This window comes from Podarcis bocagei, assembly GCF_964188305.1.
Source record: "Podarcis bocagei genome assembly, chromosome: 8".
Taxonomy (NCBI): Eukaryota; Metazoa; Chordata; class Lepidosauria; order Squamata; family Lacertidae; genus Podarcis; species Podarcis bocagei.
Window position 1 is genome coordinate 76,659,187 of NC_138133.1, and position 27,161 is coordinate 76,686,347.

The window sequence follows — 27,161 nt, forward strand, 5'->3', positions numbered from 1 at the left end:
TAGAGGGGTCATGAAGGCTACGTGAACCCTGAAACCACAGGAGGGAATCCTGGGGGACAAGCACCCTGCGACGCTGTCTGTGCTCGCCTGTGTTGCCGGCGTTTAACAAGGCTGGAGCTGCAGCGTAAAGGGGAGGTAACAACTCCATGCTGTGAAGCCTCAAGCTCCGAGGGAAAGCGGCGGACCTCCAACAGCAGTGGAGAAGCTGGGAAGGAGTTACAAAAACACTGTGGAAAAAGCAGTGGAGGTTAAAGAAAATATTGGAGAACATCAATTAGGGTAAGATTAATGGAATGTTTTGATAAGAACCCAGCGGAGAAGGAATAAGTTGGTGAAAAAGGAGGAGGAATCCATCTCTGGCGATAAGGTGATAAGAGAGTATAGCAAGACGCCGGGAGAGAGGAGGAAACAAAAAGAAGAAAACAAACCGCCAAGTGAGTGTGGTGTGGTGGAAAGACCTCAGACACAAAGTATAAAGTCAGAGGCAAGGTAACAGTTACAGTGGAATTATTAAACGGCTTAGAGAGAGGGGGAAAAAGACTTTTCTGTTTCATCGGGAAGGAGAGCGCTACAGCCAGCACGGATTTTAGTGGAAGCTTCTCTGTTTCTAAATGGCAGGACTGGGGAGAATTGGGACTCAAACGGAGTAGGGGAGATAGGTGCCTTAGTTGCACTCTGTGTTTAAAGATAGGAACTGTGAGACTGTGTTTAAAGTGCCTAAACCTTGTTTAAAGGCTGTGAGACTGTGAAAAGACTGCCATACGGTGTAAGCTGAAAGGGGCCCACCTTCGTTAATTTAATTGGATACGCTCTTGATCTTCAGAGACGGCTGTGACTCTCTTGTCTCTCCTTGGGATTTAAAGAGACATACACTCCGGGAGGCAAAGTTAAAGACTACGCCTTTGCAGGACCCTACCCATGAGAAGCATCTGAATCTGGAGACGTTTTGGTGGTTCAGGTGCTTCCTATATTTAATTATAAGGTTTTGAGGATTCAAACATCTGTCTTGACTTAGACTCAGTCAAAATCGTACTATTATTACGCTCTTGGTCTTCAGAGACGGCTGTGACTCTCTTGTCTCTTTTTGGGACTTAAAGAGACATACACCCCGGAATGCAAAGTTAAAGAATATGTCCTTGCAGAACTCCTACCCATGAGAATCCCCTGAATCGTGCTTTGGTGGTCCAGGTGCTTACCATATCTAATCATAAGACTTTGAGGACTCAAACACCTGTTTTGACTTAGGTCCAGTCAAAATAGTACTATTATTGTATTGTATTATTATTACCTGACCTTATATAAGAGTTAACTTTTGCACTGTATCAATCTAATTAATTTTGGACCCTCGCTGCAATTATCCGAGGGACGCTAGCCTGGTTACCTCTATACCTTACCCCTATAGTATATTAGGAAGACTTAAACTCAAATATACAAATGCCGAACGGCTCTAAGAAGGGGGTGGCAACACCAGCGGAAAGGAGGCCTTCAAGACAAGAAGAGGGGAAGGAGGCAAGAGAAATCAGAGATTACGATAGCTTGATGGCCGAAATAAGAAAGGAATTTAAAAATAATGAACAGTATATTGAGAGAAAATTGATAGAGGTTCAAGATACCCTAGATAAGAAACTGGGGGAAGTGGTGGGAGAATTGACAGGAAAGGTTAAGGATCTCTCGGTAAGAACTAAGGGTTTGGAGGATTCAGTGAAGAGGGTGCAAAAGGACGCGAAAGACAGTAAGAAAGAGATGGACAGGATTAGACTAGAAGTTAAAGAGATAGGAGCAACACAGGAAGAGTTGTTGGACAACATGGCTATGACACAGATGCGCCAGAATCAATCTAACTTAAAATTTAGAGGAATAGCAGAGGACTTAAATGAGAATATCCGAGCTAAAGTGGTGAAAGAGCTGGCAATATGGTTAGATAGAAAAGAAGAAGAGATAAACCATGGTCTGGTAAACATATTCCGAATAAGAATAAAATCGGCAAAAGCCAGAGGGAAAAAATTGCCAGGAGATGTAATAGCCATGTTTAATTCATTGGAGATAAGAAATGAAATTTTGAAACAGAATTATGTTAAAAGGTTATATATTGGAGGAAACCCAATTATTATTTATAAAGAGATTCCTTCGAGATTTCTTCGAAGGAGGGACCCATATAAAAAATTAACAAATCAATTGAAGAAAAATGGGATCCTGTACAGATGGGAGTTTCCGGAAGGCATTTCATTCTATTTCAAAGAAAAAAAGTTCAAACTGTCTACCATCTCAGAACTACAAAAATTCGCAAGGAGATATGAGAAGGATCTGGGGAAAATGATGGGAGAGGAGGAGGTGGGGAACCAGCAGGGGGAAGAAAATGGGGGGAGTGAAGAAGAAGAAAGAGAGGAGAGCTCAAAAGGAGAAGGAGAAGAACTAGAGAAAGGAGACAAAGAACAGTAGATTGCGCATAGGTTTGATAAGTTAACTTATACTACAGAACAGATGACGTTAAAAATACTAAACTGGAATGTGAATGGACTGAACAATAAAAACAAAAGGAACCAGATTACACATGTATTATTGAAAAAGAATTATGACTTAATATGCCTCCAAGAGACGCATATAATAAATAAGCATAAGAGACTATTATGTAATAAGAGACTGGGAGCAGACTTTGTGACATCAGATAGAGTGAAGAAAAGAGGGGTGGTACTATATATTAAGGAAAAATATGAGCCACAACTATTATATAAAGATGATCAAGGGAGAGTAATCATTGTTCAGATGGTGTTTCAGGGAGAAAAAATAATTGTTGTTGGAATATATGCTCCAAACGATAAAAAATCTGCTTTCTATTCTGAATTAAGAGATAAATTGATGGAATGGATGGATCAAAAAATGATTTTAATGGGTGACTTTAATGGGGTGGTGTCTCCAAATTTAGATAAGCTAACAAAAAAACAAGAAAAGAAGGAAGGTAAATTACCGCGATCTTTTTTTGACATGGTAAATAATCTGGGATTAATTGATGCATGGAGACTCAAAAACCCCACTACAAAACAATACACTTTTTTCTCAAACCCAAATCAGAGCTGGGGGCGAATAGATAGCATTTGGATCTCGAAGGAATTAACCCAGAATTTAATTAAATCAGAAATTCTCCCAAGAATTATATCCGATCATAATGCGGTTTACAGTGAGCTGAAAGGCAAGGATATTAAAACAACTAGATGGAGAATGAATGAATTTCTATTTAATGATCAGAAGATTGTAAATAAGGCAATAGAGACAATAGAGGATTACTTTAAATGGAATCTAAACGGGGAAACTGCTATAGAGACGGTGTGGGACGCAGGAAAGGCAGTTATGAGGGGCTTTTTAATACAGAAAAACAGCCAAGTAAGAAAAGAAAAAGAGTTAAAGAAGGAACAGATCCTAACACAGATTATGGAAAATGAAAAAAAATTAACCATCAACCCCAGTGAGGAGATCGCAAAACAGAATATAAAGATATTACAAGCTAAACTTTCTACAATAATTGATCAAGAGGTAGAATGGAAAATTAAAATGATGAACCAGAGGACATTTGAATCCGCAAACAAGATAGGCAAATATTTGGCGTGGCAAATAAGAGAAAGAAGAAAACAAAATACGATTAGTAAGATAAGGGAAGGAGAAAGGATTGTGGAAGAGCCAAAAGAAATAAGGAAGATATTTCAAAAATATTATAAGGACTTATATAAAAGAGGAAAGGAAACAAAACAAGAAATAGAGCAGTTTTTGCAAGAACATCATTTAAAACAAATCCCAAAAGAAGAAAAAGAGATATTAGACCAGGAAATTACCCAAGAAGAGATAAAGAAGGCGATTAAAAAGATGAAAAACGGGAAAGTGCCAGGCCCAGATGGGCTCTCAGCCAAATATTATAAAACACTAAGTAACCAAATATCCCCAGTGTTAGGCGAAGTGATGAATAATATATTAAAGGAAGGAAGGATCCCGAATACCTGGAAGGAAGCATATATTACTTTGATTCCCAAAAAAGAGGCAGATACTTTGGAAGTGAAAAACTATAGGCCAATTTCACTACTAAATAATGATTACAAGCTATTTGCAGATATAATGGCAGAAAGACTAAAAAAGGTTTTGAACAACAGAATACATAAAGATCAAACGGGCTTCCTCCCAGGGAGACAACTAAGGGACAATGTAAGGAACTTGATAGACATTATTGAATATTTGGATATGAGTATAGATAGACAAGCGGCCTTGGTATTCATAGATGCTGAGAAAGCGTTTGATAACATCTCGTGGGATTTCTTGAAGAAAAGTTTGGAAATGATGGGAATGGGAGAGAAATTTAGAAAAGGCATAGAAGCTATATATAAGGAACAGAAGGCAAAATTGGTAATAAACAACACCACAACAGAATATTTTAGTATATATAAAGGAACTAGACAAGGCTGCCCCCTGTCCCCTCTATTGTTTATAACAGTATTAGAAATACTAAACGAGAGACTGAGGGGGGCAACAGAAGTCACAGGAGTCAGGGTAGGAAAGAGGGAATACAAAATCAAGGCCTTCGCAGATGACATTGTACTAACCTTAGAAGACCCAAAAAACAGCGTAAAAGAAGCTTTACAAAAAATTGACGAATTTGGAGCCGTGGCAGGACTTAAGGTAAATAAAAACAAAACCAAAATGTTAGTTAAAAATTTAACAAAGGAAGAAGTGATAGATCTAGAAAGAAAGACCAAAATTGCGGTAGCTAAGAAAGTGAAATATCTTGGGATCTGGGTTACAGCTAAGAACATAAATTTATACAAGGATAATTACGATGCCACCTGGAGGAGTATAAAGAAAGACATGGAAATTTGGGGGAGGATGAAACTCTCCTTTTTGGGGAGGATAGCTGTTGTTAAAATGAACATTCTGCCTAGAATGTTATTTTTATTCCAAACCATCCCCATACTTAAAGGCCTAAAACAATGTAAAGAGTGGCAGAGAGCCTTGGCAAAGTATATTTGGCAGGGGAAAAGGCCACGGATAAAAATGAAAATTTTGATAGACAAAAAAGAAAGAGGGGGTTTTTCTCTCCCGGACCTAAGTTTATACTATGAAGCGGCTTGTATATATTGGGTAAAAGATTGGATAAAACTGGAGAATAGAGAGCTACTGGACCTGGAAGGCTTTAATAATTGGTACGGATGGCATTCGTACCTTTGGTATGGGAAAGTGAAAGTTCACAAGAGTTTCTTAGATCATATTTTTAGGGGACCATTATATCAAGCATGGGAAAGGAACAAAAACCTCCTCGAAAGAAAGACCCCATGGTGGATTTCACCAATAGAGGCCTTAACGATTAAGAAAATAAATATGGAGGAGATAAACGCCACCTATGAAGAAATGTTAAGAAAAACTGACCAAGGGCCCAAACTCAGACCTTATGAAGAAATAAAAAATTTATTCACTGGTTGGCTGCAATACCACCAGGTGAATGATTTGTTAAAAGAGAGCAGAGAAAGAGTGAAAGCACAAACCCTACATGCTGCTGTGAGCTCCCTAAAGAGTGGGATCAACAGGTAACAAACCATCAAACACGCTCTCTCAAAATATGCTCCAATCTGTGACCAAGATCCTGGAAGATGAGCGCAGTGTAACAAGCAGGACATCTTCAGGCAAAATGTACATTCCAGAACCTGTAGAGCAGCCTTTCTCAACCTGTCGGTCCCCGGATGTTGTTGGACTACAATTCCCATCACCCCTAGCTAGCAAGGCCAGAGCTCAGGGATGATGGGAGTTGTAGTCCAACAACATCTGGGGGCCAAAGATTGAGAACCGCTGCTGTAGCGCAAGCAGTGCTGGACATACGGTAATCAGGACCATGGACAGTTCATTTAGCAGCAAAGTACCGTATTTTTCGCCCTATAGAACACACTTTTTCCCCTCCAAAAATGGAGGGGAAATGTGTGTGCGTCCTATGGGGCGAATGCAGGCTTTCGCTGAAGCCTGGAGAGTGAGAGGGGTCGGTGCACACCAACCCCTCTCACTCTCCAGGCTTCAGGAAGCTCTGTGCAACCCTCGGGAGACCAGTGCCACTTCGCACCCGCCTCCCGAGGGTTGCGCAGAGCTGCCTGCAGTCCCGAGGCGAGCGCAGCTCTGCGCAGCCATCCGGAGCCGGCGCGAAGTCGCACCTGCCTCCCGATGGCTGCGCAGAGCTGCCTGCAGTCCCGGGGTGAACGCAGTTCTGCGCAGCCATCCGGAGCGGGGTGCGAAGTCGCGCCCGCCTCCCAATGGCTGCGCAGAGCTGCCTGCATTCCGAAGCCTGGGGAGACCGGCGCGACTTACCGCTGGCCTCCCTAGGCTTGCGGATAGCAGACTGTTCTCGGGGCTGGGATTGGGATTGGGCTTCCCCCGCGCCAGCCCCGCGCCTGGGGGGGAAATTTTTTTTCTTTATTTCCCCCCCCAAAAAAAACAACAACTAGGTGCATCCTATGGGGCGGTGCGCCCTATGGGGTGAAAAATACGGTACTCATTCCATCAATGTTTCAGGGCCACCTAGATGTTCACTCAATAACGGGCTTGCAAACCTGGGGCTCTCCAGATGTTTCCTGACCAATGATTAAGGATGATGGGAGTTGGAGTCCAACAACAGCTGCAGAGTCGCAAGTTTGTCATATCTGGGTTAACATATAGCATGAAGCTATCTCGTTTCCCTTAAATCATTACAGATGTGGGGAAGCCCAATTTTTATTGGGAATGCAGCACATGGGGAGGGGAGGCTTATTTATTCACACACACACCCATGATAGAAATGGAGATATCACACACAGAGAGAGACCGGGCTGTACCCACCACCCCTGGCATGCTAGGAGCTTTTTCTAAGATTTCTAGTTGTACATGGGGGGGGGGTGTTTGAGAGCAATCAGGGTGGTGAAGACATAAGTTCCCCAGTAAGAATCAGACTCCCCCATTCCTGCAATTATTTGAGGGCAAACAAGGCATGTCGCTGCAAGTTTACAAATCTAAGTAAATGTCTAGTTTGGCCTGTAGCTCTAAGGTCCAAACTACATGTTAATAATAATAATATTTTTATTATTATTTATACCCCACCCATCTGGCTGGGTTTCCCCAGCAACCCCACAGGGACAGCTTTACATGGCAATTGCAGCAGCTGGAGATCTGGATCAGAACTTCCCTTCCAAAGCTAGCTGCAGCCATTATGTGTGTGTGTGTGAGAGAGAGAATGAATTCTGTTGGGACCATGACAAGAGAGGGATGGGTTTCTTGCTCTCACAATCTGGATTCCATCCCCCATCGCACTGTTAGTTGATTTAAACCAGGGTTTCCCAAACTTGAGTCTCCAGCTGTTTTTGGACTACAATTCCCATCATCCCTGACCATTGGTCCTGCTAGCTAGGGATGATGGGAGCTGTATTCCAAAAACAGCTAGAGACCCAAGTTTGGGAAACACTGATTTAAACCATGGGTAGGCAAACTAAAGCCTGGGGGCCGGATCCGGCCCAATCGCCTTCTCAATCCGGCCCGCAGATGGTCAGAGAACCAGCGTGTTTTTACATGAGTAGAATGTGTCCTTTTATTTAAAATGCATCTCTGGGTTATTTGTGGGGCACAGGAATTCATTTATTTATTTATTATTTTTCAAAATACAGTCCGGCCCCCCACAAGGCCTGAGGGACAGTTTGCTGAAAAAGTTTGCTGAACCCTGACTTAGGGCCATTTAGTCCAGGAGAATAGTGGGAGATTGAGTATAGTGGTACCTCAGGTTAAGAACTTAATTCGTTCTGGAGGTCCGTTCTGTTTTTACATGAGTAGAATGTGCCCTTTTATTTAAAATGCATCTCTGGGTTACTTGCGGGGCCTGCCTGGTGTTTTTACATGAGTAGAATGTGTCCTTTTATTTAAATGCATCTCTGGGTTATTTTGGGAGGCACAGGAATTCATTCATTTTTTCCCCCCAAAATATAGTCCGGCCCCCCACAAGGTCTGAGGGACAGTGGACCAGCCCCCTGCTGACCCCTGATTTAAACTCTTACATTAGCTCTAGCTCAATGTCAATGTGGGATCCTTCAGGTCCCGCTACAATTCCCATCAGTCCCAGCCAATGTGGCCAAGGACCAGGGATGATGGGCTTCATTGCAGCACCAACTGGAAAGCATCAGGTTGGCTACCCCTGTCCTGACTGTCAAGTTCAAAGTCTTTCAGGGATTGAGTCCATTGCTGGTGCTTACGTAGTTCAACTGTCTGGCTCCTCCTTGTCCACAGTGTAGTTTGGCTTGAAGATCAAGGCCTGGGTCATGACTTCTATACAGAAGCTGGTTTTTTAAAGGATACTGGATTCAGTATCCAGTGCTAGGCTATTTGCTTTTTCACTGCTTGCACAGAATATGCACAAAGCCCCTTTTGGAGAAAATTGCTATGGTTGCTTTCTTGAATCAGAGGTGCTGCTGCTGTTGCTGCTGCTGTACTGTTAAAAGGAAACTGGAGAGAGAATGGGTATGCTGGATTCTGAAGGACACAAAATTTGATTTTCTACATCAGTATATTGACAATAAGAGCAAAAAGGAAATTAATAAACCACTTTTGCACTTGCTTTCGTTGATCACCGGGAGTCCTCAGACTCTCTTTTGAGATAAGCAAATCTAGATGGCAAAGCTTGTCATGTAATTCTTTCCTCGCTTAATTGGATTACTTCAGATTCAATTCTGCAAATCAATGGCCAGGATGCAAGCGCTGCAGACAGAACGACAACAACCTGCTATTCCACTTGGAGCTCAATTTGGCGGCTGCTTTCTCCACACGCTTCAAAAATGCACATGCTCCAAGAAATGCCTGAAATAAGTTAGGCACTGCAGAAACTGGGGCGTAGATTAATAGCCAAATATCACAAAAAGGGCTTTGAAGATGCATTTGTTAAAAGAGCACTGCACATACAGATGTTTAAGTCTTACAGAGGCTCATCAATTAAGACCAAAATTAATCTCATTACTGTTTCTCTCACACACACACTCACACACAGTCCTTTACTGAGATTTGGCTAGCAAAACACATGCAATTTTGCTAGCCAACTGCAAAAACTGGAGAATCAAGGATTACTGCTTCAAACAAGGGGTTCTTTTTCATGGAAAATTCACTACACACACAATTTTGTTAGTACGAAATGAAACAAGTACAGACAAAGAACAAACCAAATAATGAATAACTTATTTATCAAGCTACAGCGGAAGTAAAAAAAAAAAAAGCCTTTCTCTTAGAAATCTGACCCCCATAATGTTAGGGAACGTCAACAGCTTTAAAGGGGATTAGACAAATTCATGAAAGGTAGATTCATCAGCAGGTCTGAAGTTCCAGGTTGAGAGGACACATACCACTGCATTCCAGTTGCTGGGTATAACAACAGGAGAGGACTCCAGACCGTGCCTATGCCTGTGACCTTCTGATAAGTATCTGATTGGCAGCTGGGGGAAACAGGATCCTTCTAGCTGGGCACCTGATCTGATTCAGCAGAGCTCTTGTACTGCTTCCAAGTTTAAATGTTGGCAATCAAAGGTATCTACAGTCTTCTGAGGGACAGTAGACTTGAGTTTTCATTGCTTTCTAATTATTTAGCAATCAACTTCCATGATAGACAATCCTGAATATACTCGATAGAACATCTTCACGGGATCCAGATGTTGCTTCTTTTAATCAGGCATTTGTTCCTGAAATACTTACTGGGGAAAAAACATTTTGCATCCGTCTTTAACTAGGCCTTCAAATGTCTTATCGACCTTGCTGCCCACGTGACAGCTGAATCCACATTCAAGGCCTTTTAAGAACTGTTGGACTAGCGCTCTCTCTGCGATTAACTTTCTATAAACTTCCTATTGTTAACAAGCATCTTTTAAGCCCCATGAGTCTGTGGTGTCTGGTAAGGGAACTGTGTGTCCTGGTGAAATGCTTGCTCCACTTCTAAGCCTCAGTATAGCTCAAGGCTACTTACACATGGGAATGGTTTGTACCTTTCGTGGGCACCTGGGTAAGCAGAAATGAAAAAGGTGCCCCTGCTATTACGTCAGGTGGAGCCTGTGTGCTCAGAGCACCTGCCCTTTGGAGGGATGCAATTAACATGCTGCAAGGCTCTGCAGCGTTACCCAGTGTGCGCCACAACCAGTGTTTTACTTCCCCCCAGAGAGTAAATGGCAGCTATTAATATATAGCATAGCAAAAGGTACATATGAGCACACCAAAAGTTATGTGGGTGGGAGCTGAGCAGAGGCCTTTCTTATCAGTGCTGCCCTAGTTATTATAATGCCTCCCCAAGCAGGTTTGGTTGGCACCAATCTATCGTTTTTCATTTAGCCAGGATTTTAAAAGGGTGATTGCTGGCTGATGTGTTTCTTGTCAGCTGTGCCTGCCTTTATTACAATTTTTTAAAAGGCGGTTTTCTCTTGCTCCATCCTTCTAATTTTCCTAACATGTTTTATTGAATATTTTTGTGAACTGCTTTGGATATAAAGAAATCTCTTAAACAAACCAACTGAACGATAACCAACATCATGCAAGCAAACATTTGATCCTACAATGAGACTTCCCACTGCCATGAATGTAGACCAAGCTTCAGTGGGGGCTGCTGACCAGTGAATAAGGCAGTGGTACCAGTTTTCAATTAAAAAAAAGATTCATCTGATCAACTATACAAAACATTCACACATGCTCTGCAGAGATGCTCTTAACTAGAAGACCAGGCTTGTAACCCAGTGTTTGGAGCAGGGCAATGATGGACTGTTCCTTGGGATGTGGCAGGAGTTTTCACCCAAAACAATCTTACACCCAAAACTCTTACAACTTTCCTGCCTCTAGTTGTTCAGTCCTCCAGACCTCTTTCTCCATTTACTCTGCCAGAAGTTGCATGACAGGAAAGCTGATATCATGATTACAGGGCTCTCCAGACCCAACTAGGCAGCCTCGGTCCATTCATGCCTTGTTAATTCATAACATCCAAGGAACGTAGTTCACCTCTTGGTTTCTCAAAGGCAATGTCCTGTTTATGTGAGATAACTCTGCTCCCACTGCTGAAAGCTATTGATCGCTACTAATGGCGATCATCCATTCAAACATTCAGTCGTTCATTCAGCTTATGATTGATCACATTAAAAATGGTAATTTGTAATATACTTGAGTATATTCACAGCATCTTCAGAGGCCAATTCTGCAAAATAATATCTAATTATGATGCCATCAGCCACCTAGTCTCTCTCTTCTAATGGAAGTCCCCAGAAACTGAGACTCAAGCCATAGCTCTGCCCTGGATTCTTCTTTTGGGCCACATGGGGATGGGATGGGATGTTGGGAGCAGGAAAAGACAGACAGGCAGATGTTCTAGCAAGGCCCCCTACAGCCAAGTTACCCAAAGAATCCAGGGCTTCCCAGTTCTTTTCATTCTAGAGATAACGTTAGCTTCAACCAAGCAGCGGCAGCAACGTGGCTTGTTGAAATGAATTCAATGAAGAGATTGCATAAATTTCTATTGGAAGACACAAGATCTACCCACTCTGGAAGAATGGCAGATGAAGGTGATAGACTACATGGGACTGGCTGAAATGACTGGCAGAATCCGGGACCAGAGGAAAGAGACGGCGGAAGAAGATTGGAAGAAATTTAAAATTTATCTTAAGAGATATTGTAAAATTAATGAGTGTTAAAATGTTATGATTTTAGAAAGTAAGTGGATTACAGCTGTAAAGATTAAGTTAAAAGAAAAGAAAAGAATATAACTAGATAAAATTAAGGGTGAGGATTTGCTGAATTAAATTTGAAATTGGAATGCAGAAAGCGGAGGTATGAGGAGGTTGGTGAAGTAAGGTTTAAGAAAATAAGGTTTTGAAATTATACTTGTTTGTTTTTGTGTTTGTTTGTTTGTTTGTTTGTAGTATGTTTATATAATTTGTGAAAATTCAATAAATATTATTATAAAAAAGAGATTGCATAAATTTCAATAGCCAAGTATTTACACAAAAAAATCAGACAATTGGAAAGTAAAATGCAAATATGTATTCTAGTCTGGGGCTTTAAATTATGACTGACAGTGAGTGGCACTCTTTATTTAGAAAGGGCACAAGTCCAAACAGGAGTAAAATGATCCTAGAATAGCAGTCTAAAGGCCATCAGTTAGAAAAACAGAACCATGGTTAATTCCATAGTAGAAGTATCCAACCTATTCAGATCTCCTATTTCTAAAGGCAAAATTCTCAGGATGAAAAATGTAAGAATGTTAGAACAGCCTGCTGGACCACACCAAAGGCCCACCGGGTCCAGCATCTTCACAGCGGCTAACTGGATGCCTGTTGGTAGGTCATAAGCAGGATCTGAGGGCAACAGCACTCTTCCTTCCTACAGTTTCCAGCAAATGGTACTCAGAAGCAAACCGCCTCCAACAGTAGAGGTAGAAAATATCATTAATGTGCCAACATTCTCATAGGTGTGGCAGGGAACTCTCATCAGGCCCTGTCAGCATGGCCAATAGTTAGTGATGGAGACATAGTTCAACAACATCAGAATGCCATCCCTGAAATAATATTTATGGTTGAGCTCAGTTCCCTCTAAAAATCTGCAAAGGCACCAAACTATGCTGTTCATTGACTTTAGATAAAAGATGCACCTCAAATAAAATCTGCCGCAATGCCTTATACCTGGTGAAAGGATTGTTCCCTCATCATTTTTAGCATTAGCATTAATAAGTCAATCAATTCAGCACTAGCTTAGCACAGAAATCAAGACACATGAAAAGACAATGGGATGCTCAGGAATCTGAAAAGAAGAGGATCAGAATTAAGGTGACAGCTCTGCAATTCAGGGATAATAGATACATTTCGAGGCAGGGAGAAATAAATACAAGGCATTTCATACCGTCAGCTTAAATGCACTTTGCGCTCATTAGTACAAATTCCTGTTGCAAGAATAGAACATCACTATTTTCAAGCTTTGGAGATTGAATATTAAGCGACAAGTCCACCTGCCTCTTAAAAGTAGTTCACATTTGTAGTTCGCATACTCAAATGCTGTCAATCACTCAACTCATGTGAATAATGAATACAGACATCTAAACATTGTTTTAGTATTTTTCAGTATTCAAACTCAGTTGAAAAAGCATTAGACACCCAACTGTCAAATACCATGATTTCCACAAAGCTTAGCCTTCCTCTTTTTTTCTTGGTTTGACTAAGATGGTTCTTGAATTATTTTTTATTTGCATGCTTTTTTCTAAGAGCTGCTTCGCCCCTTAAGTTTCTTTGAAGGACACCCAAGATGGTTTGCCTGAAAGCGTGACATGTGAACATGCCAAATATGCATTTGTAAACAAATGGATCATTTAAGCAGACTTCTTCTGGAGCCTTATCTGGCTCAGGTCCTAGTCCAACACTCTAACCATTACGCCACACTGGTTGGTTCAGAACATAGTTGCAAAGCTTTTAAAGGTAAAGGGACCCCTGACTGTTAAGTCCAGTCGCGGACGACTCTGGGGTTGCGGTGCGCATCTCGCTTTACTGGCCAAGGGAGCCGGTGTTTTGTCTGCAGACAGCTCCTGGGTCATGTGGCCAGCATGACTGAGCCGCTTCTGGTGAACCAGAGCAGCGCACGGAAACGCCATATACCATCCCCCTGGAGCAGTACCTATTTATCTACTTGGGGATTCGAAATGCGAAGCTTGACCAAACCTATCCATCCTTAAGGAAATCAGCCCTGAGTGCTCACTGGAAGGACAGATCCTGAAGCTGAGGCTCCAGTACTTTGGCCACCTCATGGGAAGAGAAGGCTCCCTGGAAAAGACCCTGATGTTGGGAAAGATTGAGGGCACAAGGAGAAGGGGACGACAGAGGACGAGATGGTTGGACAGTGTTCTCGAAGCTACGAACATGAGTCTGACCAAACTGTGGGAGGCAGTGGAAGACAGGAGTGCCTGGCATGCTCTGGTCCATGGGGTCATGAAGAGTCGGACACGACTAAACCACTAAACAACAACAACCAAAGTAAAACGTTATGTTGCAGGGATGGGGAACCTAGTGCCTTTTAAACTGTTGCTGGACTACAACTCCCATCATCCTTGACCACTGGCTATGCTGTTTAGGGCTGGTGGGAGATGGGGTCCAGCAACAGCTGGTAGGCCTCAGATTCCCCACTTATGACTAAAGACCAATTACACCCCTGCCTTACAGGAAGAAAGAATCTATGCTCAGTGGTCTCTAGTTAAATAGGAGGTGCTTCTGGTCTGTCCACTGGGGTCTCCTGGGCTCTGCACCCACCCAGCATGATTCACAGAGGCCTCCCCACCCCATGCCCAACAGCCATTGATTCCTACTTCAACCTTTGGGTAAGGATGCTTTTATCTCCCCCCCCCCCCCCGGTTCCGAAGAAGAAGAAGAAGAAGAAGAAGAAGAAGAAGAAGAAGAAGAAGAAGAAGTTTTATTATTTATACCCCGCCTATCTGGCTGGGTTTCCCCAGCCACTCTGGGCAGCTTACAGAATATATAAAACATAATAAAGCATCGAACATTAAAAATTTCCCGATACAGAGCTGCCTTCAGATGTCTTCTATTTATCTCCTTGACATCTGAAGGAAGGGTGTTCCACAGGGTGGGCACCACTACCTAGAAGGCCCTCTGCCTAGTTCCCTGTAACCTCACTTCTCGCAATGAGGGAACCGCCAGAAGGCCCTCAGCACTGGATCTCAGTGTCTGGACTGAACGATGGGGGTGGAGACGCTCCTTCAGGTATACAGGGCTGAGGACGTTTAGGGTGTTAAAGGTCAGCACCAACACTTTGAATTGTGCTTAGAAACGCACTGGGAGCCAATGAAGATCCTTGAGGACCGGTGTTATATGGTCCTGGCAGCCACTCCAGGTCACCAGTCTAGCTGTCGCATTCTGGATTAATTGTAGTTTCCGAGTCACATTCAAAGGTAGCCCTGCGTAGAGTGCATTGCAGTAGTCCAAGCGGGAGATAACTAGAGCGTGCACCACTCTGACAAGACAGTCTGCGGACAAGCAGGGTCTCAGCCGGCAAACCAGGTGGCGCTGTCCCCCCTTATTCCTGATGTTCCTTCACTCACCCCTTCTTCCCTTCTTCCCATTTTGTGGTTCGCCTCAGGTGCCAAAACGTCTTGGGGCAGCTCTGATCATGGGACAGGAATTTTCACAGATTGGGTGTTGCCAGAGAGAAAACCCTTTTTCAAGTTCCCCATTAGAAATTGCTGCAATATATCCTTTGCAAATTAAACAGCCCTGGAAAGCATGAGATGAGGGCTAAACAAATCGTTCACATTTGCAAAGCGATGAGGAGTGTCTCCCTCCTTCTCACCCACCCTGCCTCTTCCCTCCATTTTCTTTTTTATTTCTAGTTTTTGAAATCCTCACATGAGCTGTCTTGTGAGCCACTAATCTATTTTGCATTAGACATTTCCTGAGAAATAACTGGAAAGATTAATGAAGTTATTGTTGTAAACACAGCTTGGAAATCTTTGTGAATGTATCTGCAGCACAAGTAGCGAGGCATTGAACACCTTGCCAGCTTTAACCACTAGATTGTTTCTCTGATACATTTTGATTTTTTTATATATATTTCAGCTTCTTTTCATCAGGAACTAGGGTGCTTCCCCCTCCTTCCCCCCCAAAAAAACGCATTTCTACCATTTCCACTATCAGAGCAATTGTGCCATTAAATACCTGGGGGCTGGTCTGCAAACCCATTGCAAAGCTGCACATAGCTTTTTGCAAAAAGAAAGAAAGAAGAAAGAAGAAATACTTGAGTTGCTCCACAAATCACAATGGTGCAATAAAACATCAAAAGAATAATGTGCAAGTAGCAGTTTTTAGATGTGCTCCTTCCACTTGCATAAAGCATTATGTGTTTCATTTCCATTTCTTTCGAATACAAGGAAGGACGAAGTCTAGAACGTCACCTATGAACGAGACTAATCAAAAACGTCACTTAAGCAAGCAGATAAACAAAGCCTAATTATATACAAACAAATTACACATATCCTACGGTCCCAATAATTAACGAAAGCATTAAAACAAAAACCACCCAGAATTGCATGTTACAATATAAAACAATCCTGGAAAAAATTGATAAAATGACAAACTGCAAAAAATTCATCACATTTATATCTTTCCCCCCGTAATTGTTATAAAGCTGGGTAGTTTTGCTATGCTTGGCCCACATTTGGTCTAACTGCACTTTTACAGGACAGTCCCATACATGTCTAAGCATAAATTAAGTCCTATTGAATTCAATAGGTGTCAAGAGCAGGAGTCCTGAGCAGGTCGGCAATAATTCACACGACTTCAGTGAAGTTAACTCTTTATTCAAGGAAACACAGTCGACTCAGGAGTCCAGGCCTAGTGTGCACAGCAATTCATCCCAGTAGATCTTGCCCCTCTGAGGCAGTTATGTGGACTACCCCACAGTTCCTTACGTCTCCTCCTCCCCCAGTCCTTCTCAAGCAATCTGAGACAACGTCGCCATGACTGCCTTTGCTCTGCCCTCTTCATACCTTTTCTGATTCTGTGAGACTAGGGGGGAGGGAGCTGTTCACAGAAGGAGGCTTCTTCAGCAGCCTGCCTCCTCTCTGCCTCTCGGCCCTCCTCCTATCCAGCCTCCTCTTCTGCCTCTGATTCTGGACTGCTCTCTGCTGCAGTCTCTTCCTGCTCACTAAACCCTGTTGCCCCTTCAGCTTCCGACACCTCCTCCTTCTAATCTATTCCCTCTTTTCCCCCTCTGCACACTCATCATTGTCCTACCACCACTCCCTGGGCTCTGAGCCTTCTTCCCTTGGCGGTTCCCGAACTGGTGCCTGCCACTTTTGTGCCCAGGATGTGAGCGTGAAAAACGGGTGCGGGAGGAGGGAGAGACAGGTCAGGCTGGTGGAGCATCAAGGGCTTCCACAACTCCTCCTACTGCCCCCACCTCTCCTGCTCCACTGTCTCCCAGGACCAGAAGAGGAGTGAAGTGGGAGGAGCAGAAGGTAACACACAGACACACTCCTCAAATGCTTGCGTGCAGCTCGAGTGGGGAAGATACATAAGCTGAGATCGGGGGCCGGGCCTCTCTGCCTCACCTAGGAGTAGATGAGAGAAGTAGAACTAATGGACATGCCTTTCCCTAACTTTTAAGGTTTGTTGTTGTTGTTGTTTAGTCGTTTAGTCATGTCCGACTCTTCGTGACCCCATGGACCAGAGCACGCCAGGCACTTCTGTCTTCCACTGCCTCCCACAGTTTGGTCAAACTCATGCTGGTAGCTTCAAGAACACTATCCAACCATCTCGTCCTCTGCTGTCCCCTTCTCCTTGTGCCCTCCATCTTTCCCAACATCAGGGTCTTTTCCAGGGAGTCTTCTCTTCTCATGAGGTGGCCAAAGTATTGGAGCCTCAGCTTCAGGATCTGTCCTTCCAGTGAGCACTCAGGGCTGATTTCCTTCAGAATGGAGAGGTTTGATCTTCTTGCAGTCCATGGGACTCTCAAGAGTCTCCTCCAGCACCATAATTCAAAAGCATCAATTCTTTGGCGATCAGCCTTCTTTATGGTCCAGCTCTCACTTCCAGACAACACTACTGGGAAAACCATGGCTTTAACTATACGGACCTTTGTTGGCAAGGTGATGTCTCTGCTTTTTAAGATGCTGTCTAGGTTTGTCATTGCTTTTCTCCCAAGAAGCAGGCATCTTTTAATTTCGTGACTGCTGTCACCATCTGCAGTGATCATGGAGCCCAAGAAGGTAAAATCTCTCACTGCCTCCATTTCTTCCCCTGTGGCAGGCACCAGTACTTTTAAGGGTACTTTTGACAATAAAGAGTTGGTTCCTCCCTCTCCATCCGCTCCTGCCTTGTGCAATACCCCACAAATTTATTTATTTACTGCATTTATATCCCAACTCCAAGGAGCTCAAGGTGCTGTGCATCCTTATCCCCTCAACAGCACTGTGAGGTACGTTAGGCTGAGAAGCAGCAACTGGTCCAGTGAGCTTCATGGCTGCATGGGGATTTGAACCCCGGTCTCACAGATCCTAGGCTGGCACTCTAACCCAGGCTTCCTCAAACTTGGCCCGCCAGATGTTTTGAGACTACAATTCCCATAAACCCTGACCAATGGTCCTGCTAGCTAGCTAGGGATCATGGGAGTTGTAGGCCCAAAACATCTGGAGGGCCGAGTGTGAGGAAGCTTGCTCTAACCGCGAGACCACGCTGGCTCTCATAATCTGCCTGATTATGAGTACTCGCTGCCGCGCCAGCTTTCAAGATCCCTGCTCCTAGGGTGTGCACATATATTAATAATAATAATAATATATTTTTATTTATACCCCGCCCTTCCTGGTTCAAAAACCGGAGTCATTGTGTGCTCCCTTCTCCCTACTCAATGGCAGAGACGACGGTGGCATTAAGCTGCCCTAAAAACATGACTGATGCGTCACAACAGAAGATAATGCAGTAGCAGCCCGCCATCTGTGCCTTGCCACCCAACGCAATCATACAAATAATGCTAATTATCTGGGCAGAGCAGTCCAAGCTAGAAGCCAGAGGGCAGCAGCTAAAACCGTCACCGCGACTTTTTCTGCGAGTAGCACCATTGCCGCCCCTGATCCAAATCGCCCTCCGTCTGAAGCCCGCTCCTATCAAACAGTCACAACGCTGCAATTTAGACAAATTGAAAGCACGGCGACAAACTGCTATTAGGAGCTGCCGATTACACGCTGAGCGTCAAAAGGGAAAAGTGGAGTGTTCCAAATGGGGACGCTAAATACAAAGAGCTAATTGCTGCTGCTTCAAAAAAGAAGAGAGAAATAAATAAAACAAAGCCACCAGAAAATGGGTCACAAGGGAGGCGTGCTGCCTTGAAACTGACTGATGTTTGTGGCAGCATCAGAATTCCACACCACATCAAGCTCAAAAGTTGCTGGAACCTTTGGAGGCCTTTGAAGTGGCAGCTGTACACAGAGAGTCAGTACCTATTATTTGGATTCCCTACTGAATACTTTGAGTAAGAGGAGCTGCTGAAAGACTTTAACCGGAACGGCGTGAAGGCGGCCTGTTTGCAGATCGATCCGCTAAGGCAATCTCCAGCACCTTGAGTGGCTCAGACCTCATTTTAACAAGAACAAGTTTCCAGCTCTCATGAGGCTAGATTTTTGTTGTCGTTGTGTTTTTTTAAAAAAAGCTGGTTTTGATTAGAAAACGCAACACAAACACATACACACAGCATGGAGAGCCAACATCCCACAGCGCTTATCTCATGCCCCTATTGTTCTTTCACTATACGCTCAATGGGAAAAAATATTGTGAAAAGAAAGATGAGGAACGAAAAGGAGAAGGAAGGATTGTAGGACATAATAGCTGGACAAAATTGTCCAATACCATACCATCCTGATCTTATGGCTTAACTCTGCTACTGATAGGACGGCATATTCTCATACAGTGGTACCTCGGGTTAAGAACTTAATTCGTTCTGGAGGTCCGTTCTTAACCTGAAACTGTTCTTAACCTGAAGCACCACTTTAGCTAATGGGGCCTCCTGCTGCCGCCGCGCGACCAGAGCACGATTTCTGTTCTCATCCTGAAGCAAAGTTCTTAACCCGAGGTACTATTTCTGGGTTAGAAGAGTCTGTAACCTGAAGCGTCTGTAACCTGAAGCATCTGTAACCTGAGGTATCACTGTATTCACTGTCCTTGTGCAGAATTCCCATTGGATTTAGGAATGCAGTATTAATACTGCTTGTGTCTGTGTATGAGAGAGAAAGATGTATCCATAGCAGTGAACAGAGGAGAAATGACCGCCGGGAGGAGTGCAGACAGAATAAATGCTATGGTACATCTGCAGCAGCACAACAGGACACCTTTATCTGCTCCAGCTGCAACAAAACAAGTCTCTTCTGCATCGGTCTCCATAGCCACAGTAGTTGCTGCAACCTTCCAACCCAAAGTCTCACACCCAAAGTCACTCTCTTCCATTGTTTCCTGAAACAGATGGGTTCTAACCACCATATATATATATGCCACAAACACATTAGAAGACGTGGCTGAGGGGACCTATGATGGAAGCTTATAATTCTGTTAAAGGACACTCAAAAGAACCAGGACGACAAATGCTCATGCTCTTCACTGAGAAGACAGGAAGATCTAGCTCAGATCCAACTTGAACAGCACACACCACTAGACATGTGGATCAGTTAATGTCCTCCTGGGAAGACCATACATCTTTTTCTCATCAAAAGATGTACCCAGCAAGTTAAGTAAATCCCAGAAAAACATTTTTCATTCATTCATTCATATACCACAAATATGTCGGAATGGCTTCTAAGAGGCCTACAACTATACAGTAAGGATACTGATTCAGATACACATCTGCATACACACTAATGGTACATCTGTTTTGGCGTGTCAGATGTTCTCTTCCCGGACCAAGGCAAAGTCATCAGTTCAGCATCCTAAGCCCTTAAGGCTGTGAATTTCGGCATGAAACCAGACAGGCGATGTTGGGGACGGGGATTTCAGAATCAGAGAGGAAGAGGAAGATCTCCAGTAGTCAGCAGGGAAGGTTTAGGGGCCAAATTTAGCTACCTGCCCTTCCCCATGAATAGCAGAAACAGGATATACACAGGTTGCAAAATTTGGAGAGACAAAAATTGGTGCAGAAGATTCATTGCCCTGCTTTCAGTTTTTTTTAATCAAGAAAATACATTGAACCAGATCCTGCTCTTAGCAATACTGCCAGGTCAAAAAGCCAAATTAGCTGGTGCCACCAGGACACTGCAAACAGAGAGAGAGAAAGTCGGCTAAATCTGGTCCATATGCGTGAGGAATCCCAATCTGGGCTACAAGCTTTTATTCATTTGTTCAATGGCTGTATACTCTTGCCTTTTAGAAAAACCTTTCTTGCAACGTACCTCACAACAACATGTAAACAAGATATAAAACAGCATAATTAAAAAGCAAACTCCCTGAAAAACACATAATCTACTGACAACAGCAACCAGCAATTTATCACTGAAGCTGTGGTCAGTCCAGGAAAACCATAAAAATCACAAAACAGAGCAGCAGCAGCAGCAGCATAACAGCAACCCGATTAAAACCCTTAAAAATTACGGGAAGCTTATCGAATCCTCATGCAAATATGTGGGTGTTTCATTGCCCTGGACTTGCTATTCTACCTGAGAAATGAACCAGGGTATTCAGTCAGCTAGCTCCGTGATTAATTTGGCCCCACCATAATGGACATACAATTCCCTGACTTTTTGTTAGCTCCATCACTCATTTCCTTAATGTTATTCGATGTCTTCTTTTTTGGTAACTAATTATATGGCAGGGGAGACATTAAAAAGGCCTCAAAACACGTAACAAACAATGTTACAGGCAGTTTTCTTTCTTCTTTTAAATACGCAGGATGCACATTTAAGCAGCTTGTCAACAAAGAGAACATCAGATCTCAACTACTATTTTTAAAAAAAGTTTTTTCCTACTTTTTTGTTGAGTACTGGAAGTCTGTCCCTGGCTCAGATATTGCAATAGTAATGCACTTGCTTTTTAAAGGGGAAATGTAATTCTATCTCTCATGGTCAACACGAAAGAAACTCAATAATGCCACAATTCACTCTACAATGATGGGGGGTGGGGAAACTCTTTGGGATTAAGAGGAAGAATCTAACTTCCACGCAGAAATTTTAGTACTGAAATGACCATAAGCATGTCATCAAACATCTGGAACAACTGTACATATAGAGGTACTCTCTATCAGTGGTATACTGTACTGTTTTTATCATAAGACATTAAATAAAGAGAGACCCCCAGTTAAAGAAACCAGGTTTCAGTGATGGAAAATCTGAAGGAGAAAGGGGGAATGCAATCTATTCTCTGTAGCGGATCATGTGAAAACCTACTGGTCTGGAAGATGCACCCTAATTGTGAAAAACCCATTTGAATTAGCCTATTGATTGCTCATTTGTTAGCCGGCCAGCATCAAATATGTTTTGAGACTGGCTGTGTCCCAGCAGGACTGATCTCACTCTGGATCATTCCCATAGAAAGAGGGAAAGGTTCCGTTGCAGTTGCTTTGCTTTCTATGGACATTAACTCTCTGCACCTCCAAAAGCAAACTTAAACCAAAGAAAGGAAAAGAAATACAGTACAGCTTTCAGCACCTTCAGGAACATAGTAAGCTGCTATTTGCACCAGGTGAGATTGTCCATCTAGCCGGCCATTGAATGGCATGATCCAATTCTCCGAAGTCTTAGATGTTTTTTGCACCACCTGCCAGCTGATCTTTTTAGCTGGAGATGACGAGGTTTGAACCCGGGACCATCTGCACACAAAGCCAATGTTCTGCCACTGAGAAGTGGTGCATCTCTAAGCACCTTTTCGTGGACAGCTTGGCTATCCAAGATCCTTTTTGTTAGTAAAAGATTCCATCAACGTTGTCTCCGAAAAACTTTACACATTGCTTGGAAAGACAGGTGAATTAATGCCAGTGTATTGGAAGAAGCAAAGATCACCAGTGTCAGAGCAATGACTCTTCAACATCAACTTTGTTGGACTGGTCATGTTGTGCGGATGCCTGATGATCGTCTTCCAAAGCAACTACTCTACTCTGAACTTAGAAATGGAAAGGATAATGCTGGTGGTCAGAAGAAGAGGTTTAAAGACTCTCTCAAGGCAAATTTTAAAAGATGTAGTAGAAACACCGACAACTGGGAAACACTGGCCTGTGAGCGCTCCAATTGGAGAACAGCCTTTACCAAAGGTGTCATGGGCTTTGAAGATGCTCAAACTCAGGACGAAAGGGAGAAACGTGCTAGGAGGAAGGCACGCTTGGCAAATCTACACCGTGATCAACTCCTGCCTGGAAACCTATGTCCTGACTGTGGAAGGACGTGTGGGTCCAGAATTGGCCTCCACAGCCACTTATGGACTCATTGTTAAAACCGTGTTTATGGAAGACAATCTTACTCGGCTACGAGTGATCGCCAAAGAAAGAAAGAAGGAGATTGAGCTTGAAACAATCTGCATGGAGGTACATCCACTTACCACTTAGTACAGACCCTCCTCCTGAATATAAATGTGTGATTTTGCCATGCCTACCTTAGATGATTCTGGCTCCCCATGCTGTCTCTTGGGCGTTCCTTTTGACTCCAGCAACTTAGAAGAGCTCTCCTTCTTATGGGAGGATGAGTCCACTCTCTCGCCTTCAAGTTGCAGGTTAATTCCTTCCGTGTGGACGGCGAGATCGATACCATTTGGATTTAGACTGCAATGGATAGCTGGAAGAAGGAATTGCAATGAGTCTGGAGCGTAGGAAAGGACAACATGAAAGGTTTTCAACATTCTGTTGCACTCTAGCATCACATGAGGAAACGAAAGCCAGGGCATGCATCTTTTAAATCTATGAGATGTAGGCTATTGATTTATTTCATTAAACGTATACACTACTCAACTGTAGAAGAACCCTCAAAGAGGTTCACAAAAAGATAAAATAATACAACCATCAAAATAAAAGTTTGCAGCAATAATTTGAAACATACAGAAAGTTAAAACAACAACAGACTACAACAGATCAAGACTCATCACAGCTTTCTAAGCATGTGGGTAGGCTTGTCTTAATCAAGAAATGCTTTATAGCAGGCACCCAAAAAATACAGTGAAGGCAACTGCTTGATATCAATAGGCAGGAGTCCCAAAGTTTAGGAGCTGACACACAAAACAACTGAGTTCTTACAAATGTGGAGTAGGTATCATATGTGGCCAATTCCACCGATCGAAGCAGACAAGTGGGCACATAAGGGGTAAACTGATCTCAAGTTGTTAAGGGCTTTGTATACTAATAGCGGGATACGGGTGGCGCTGTAGGTTAAACTACAGAGCCTAGGACTTGCCGATCGGAAGGTCAGCGGTTCAAATCCCTGAGATGGGGTGAGCTCCCGTTGCTCAGTCCCTGCTCCTGCCAACCTAGCAGTTCGAAAGCACGTCAAAGTGCAAGTAGATAAATAGGTACCACTCTGGTGGGAAGGTAAACGGCGTTTCCGTGCACTGCTGTGGTACGCCAGAAGCGGATTAGTCATGCTGGCCACATGACCCGGAAACTGTACGCCGGCTCCCTCGGCCAATAAAGCGAGGTGAGCGCCGCAACCCCAGAGTCGGCCACGACCGGACCTAATGGTAAAGGGTAGCTTTACCTTTACCTTATACTAATAGCAATATAGTGGTACCTTGGTTCTCAAACACCTTGGCACTCAAACAACTTGGAACCCAAACACTGCAAACCCGGAAGTAAGTGTTCTGGTTTGTGAACTTTTTTTGGAAGCCGAACATGCTCCGCTTTGAGTGCCGCACTTCCGTTTTGAGCATTACGCTGAGGTCTGTCTGTTTTTGCTATTTATTTTGCATTTTTGTTTTTGTGGCTTCTTTGTTTTGTTTTTGTGACTGTATGGAACCCAGTTTAGCTACCGATTGATTGATTGATTGATTGATTGACTGTGTGACAGCAGTACATAGTTTATTCTTTCATTTTATGGATCAATGGTCTCGTTAGATAGTAAAAGTCATGTTACTATCTAACGGGTTGGTGCCTCTGGCAATGGCGGAGTTCCTCTGATCGGGAGGAACTTGTCCCGTGGGAATTTGGGTCTGTACCGCCGCGGCGAAGGCGGAGACCTGTAAAAATCACAGGCGGGAGAAGCCTGTGAACGTGGGATTCGGCGGGCACCTTTTGCACCTCCCCTACTCGCGGGGGAACCCGATTTCGGGGACTCGGAGCGACGTGGGGTGAGTGGCGCGGTGCTTCGAATCGTCTGCTTCTTCCACAGAGCGAAGCCGCATAGCTGTTGCCGGAGAGCACTGACTTTTTCCTGTGGACAATTTGACTCTAAAGTAATTACCCATGAGTAGAGCTGATACGGGAGAATCGGATTTTAAACGTTTAATTTGGCATCGAAACGGGGAGGTTCAAAACAGGAAGTCCGCCTTCCCTATTTGTAAATAGACTGAGGCAAGGAGTCTGTAAGCTGAAGTCTTGGAAAGCCTTTTGTAAAAGATTAAATTCCCATCGGTAAAGAGTATAAAATCCCCCTTGGAGGCAGGAGAAGAGGGGGGGAAGCTGTGGACTGAGTATGCCTGCAGGAGAGAGTAAAGAGAGTTAAAATACTGCCGCTCTGACCCTGGAAACGGGATGCTAGTAGGACTGACATTTTGGAATGTCCATTGACAGCACTTAGAACGTTCCTTGACAGCTAGCAGAATAAGAGAGATATATTGTTTCTACTACCTCCGGCTGCTTCTAAAAAGGAGTAATAAAGTAACTGAAAACTGAAACTAACTTTGGATTGTACGAGTTGCGCTTAAAGGTGACATTCTTGACTATTATAAATAGAAACCGTTTCCCCCTAGTGGAAGTTTCTGAAATTGGTTACTTTATAAGAGCTGGGCTAGGGGAGTTTCCAGCTGTAAGATAAAAACTGTGTGACTCTGGGATTAACCTTGAATCTCTTAAGTGTTATGGCAAATGGAAAGGAAAGAACAGATGAAATGTCAACAGAAGAGGCCTTAGTGGTCGCATTATTGAAAATAAATGACTCGCTGGAACAGCTTCACAAGAAAACAGAAGTGATGAATGTGAAAGCGGACGTTGCAAATAATAAAATTGATTTAATTGTAGAAAGTTTAAATAATCTGGGACAAAAGGTGAACACCAACACAGAAACCACCCAGAAATTGTCACAGGAATCTACTTTAATACGGCAAACTGCAGATGAAGTCAGGGAGAAAACCTTTGCTGCTGAATGTAAAACAACACAATTGGAGTGTGAGAGAGCCCCACACATTCAAAAGCAACTTGACGAATAAAAGCTGACATTTGCTATGATGGAGCTTAAAGAAAAACAGATGAATTTGAGGATCAGAACCCCACCAGAACTGGGAAAGGAAAGTTTGACAGAGCTTCAGGAGGAGACAGGATCAACATCGGCTGAGAAAGAGAGATTTTTGGGGGTAAGTAGGACCGCCAAAAATGTGAATTTACTTAAGGGTAACTGTGAAGGACGTTGGATTGAAGAGAAGGGGGATTGGGAAATATGGACAAATCTGAAGTTGTTATGGTTGGGCCGAGCTGTTGTGGTGGGTATGAGGGTTGCTGTGTTGCCGGGGATGTTGCTTTTGTGTCAAAAAGTGCAAGTTTTGGATGGGAGGGATTGTTTCAGGAGGTGGCAGAGGGATGTTCCTGGATTGGTTTGGCAGGGCCGGAAGCCTCGAGTAAAACTTAAGATATTGACGAATGCTAAAGAAGGAGGTGGACCTGCCCTGCCAGACACCTAAACTTTGTTGTGAATCATCTGCTTTTTGCTGGCTGAGAGAATGGCTGCCTTTTAAAAGCACTGAAGTGTTGGATAATGGCAGATGAAGTTGATGGACTAGACGGAATTGGCGGAAAAGACTGGCAAGATCCGAGACCAGGGAGAAGAGTCGGTGGAAGAAGACTGGGAAAAGTTTAAAGACTATTTATAGAAATATTGTAAAATTAATGAATGTTAGAAGAATGTTGGAATGAAATTATATGGCTTCAATAGAAATGTTATAAGGAATTAAGTATAAATAGATTAATAGAGTATTAAAGGAAAATAAGGTTAAAAGGTGTTAAGATAATTATAGGATAGAAAACAGGGGAAGATGGTAAGGAATTGCTGAAATAATTAATAGAAGTGGAATACAAAAAGGGAGGTGTGAGGAGGCCGTGGAAATATGGGAAAGAAAGATAAGATATTGGAAGTTTTTTCTTTTTTCTCTTCTTCTTTCTTTTGATGTGTTTTTAAAGTGTTTTTGTTTTGTTTTGTTAGTTTTTATGTAGTGTTTTTGTATTATAATGTATTGTTTTTTCTTTGTTTTTTCTTTTGTAAGTGTTTAAATTGTTGTAAAAGTAATAAATATTATCATAAAAAATAAAAATAAAAGTCATGTTAAATTGCTGTTTTAGGGGTTGTTTTTAAAAGTCTGGAATGGATTAATCCATTTTGCATTACTTTCTATGGGAAAACACACCTTGGTTTTGGAATACTTTGGTATTAGAACAGGCTTCCGGGACGGATTAAGTTTGAGAACCAAGGTGCCACTGTATCTTGAACTTGGCCCAAGAGCAGATCTCTGAGCACAGGA

At 43.1% G+C, this 27,161-nt stretch overlaps 1 protein-coding gene across 3 annotated transcripts in view; it reads right to left on the reverse strand.

Annotated features, from left to right (window-relative positions):
• SAMD12 (sterile alpha motif domain containing 12) overlaps window positions 1-27,161 on the reverse strand; it is a 237,829-nt gene that overhangs the window by 195,243 nt on the left and 15,425 nt on the right. For all 3 annotated transcript variants that reach the window (XM_081205270.1, XM_081205268.1, XM_081205269.1), the window contains exon 2: window positions 23,103-23,281. In XM_081205270.1, the coding sequence (XP_081061396.1) occupies window positions 23,103-23,281 (179 nt within the window). The remainder of the gene's footprint in view (window positions 1-23,102; window positions 23,282-27,161) is intronic.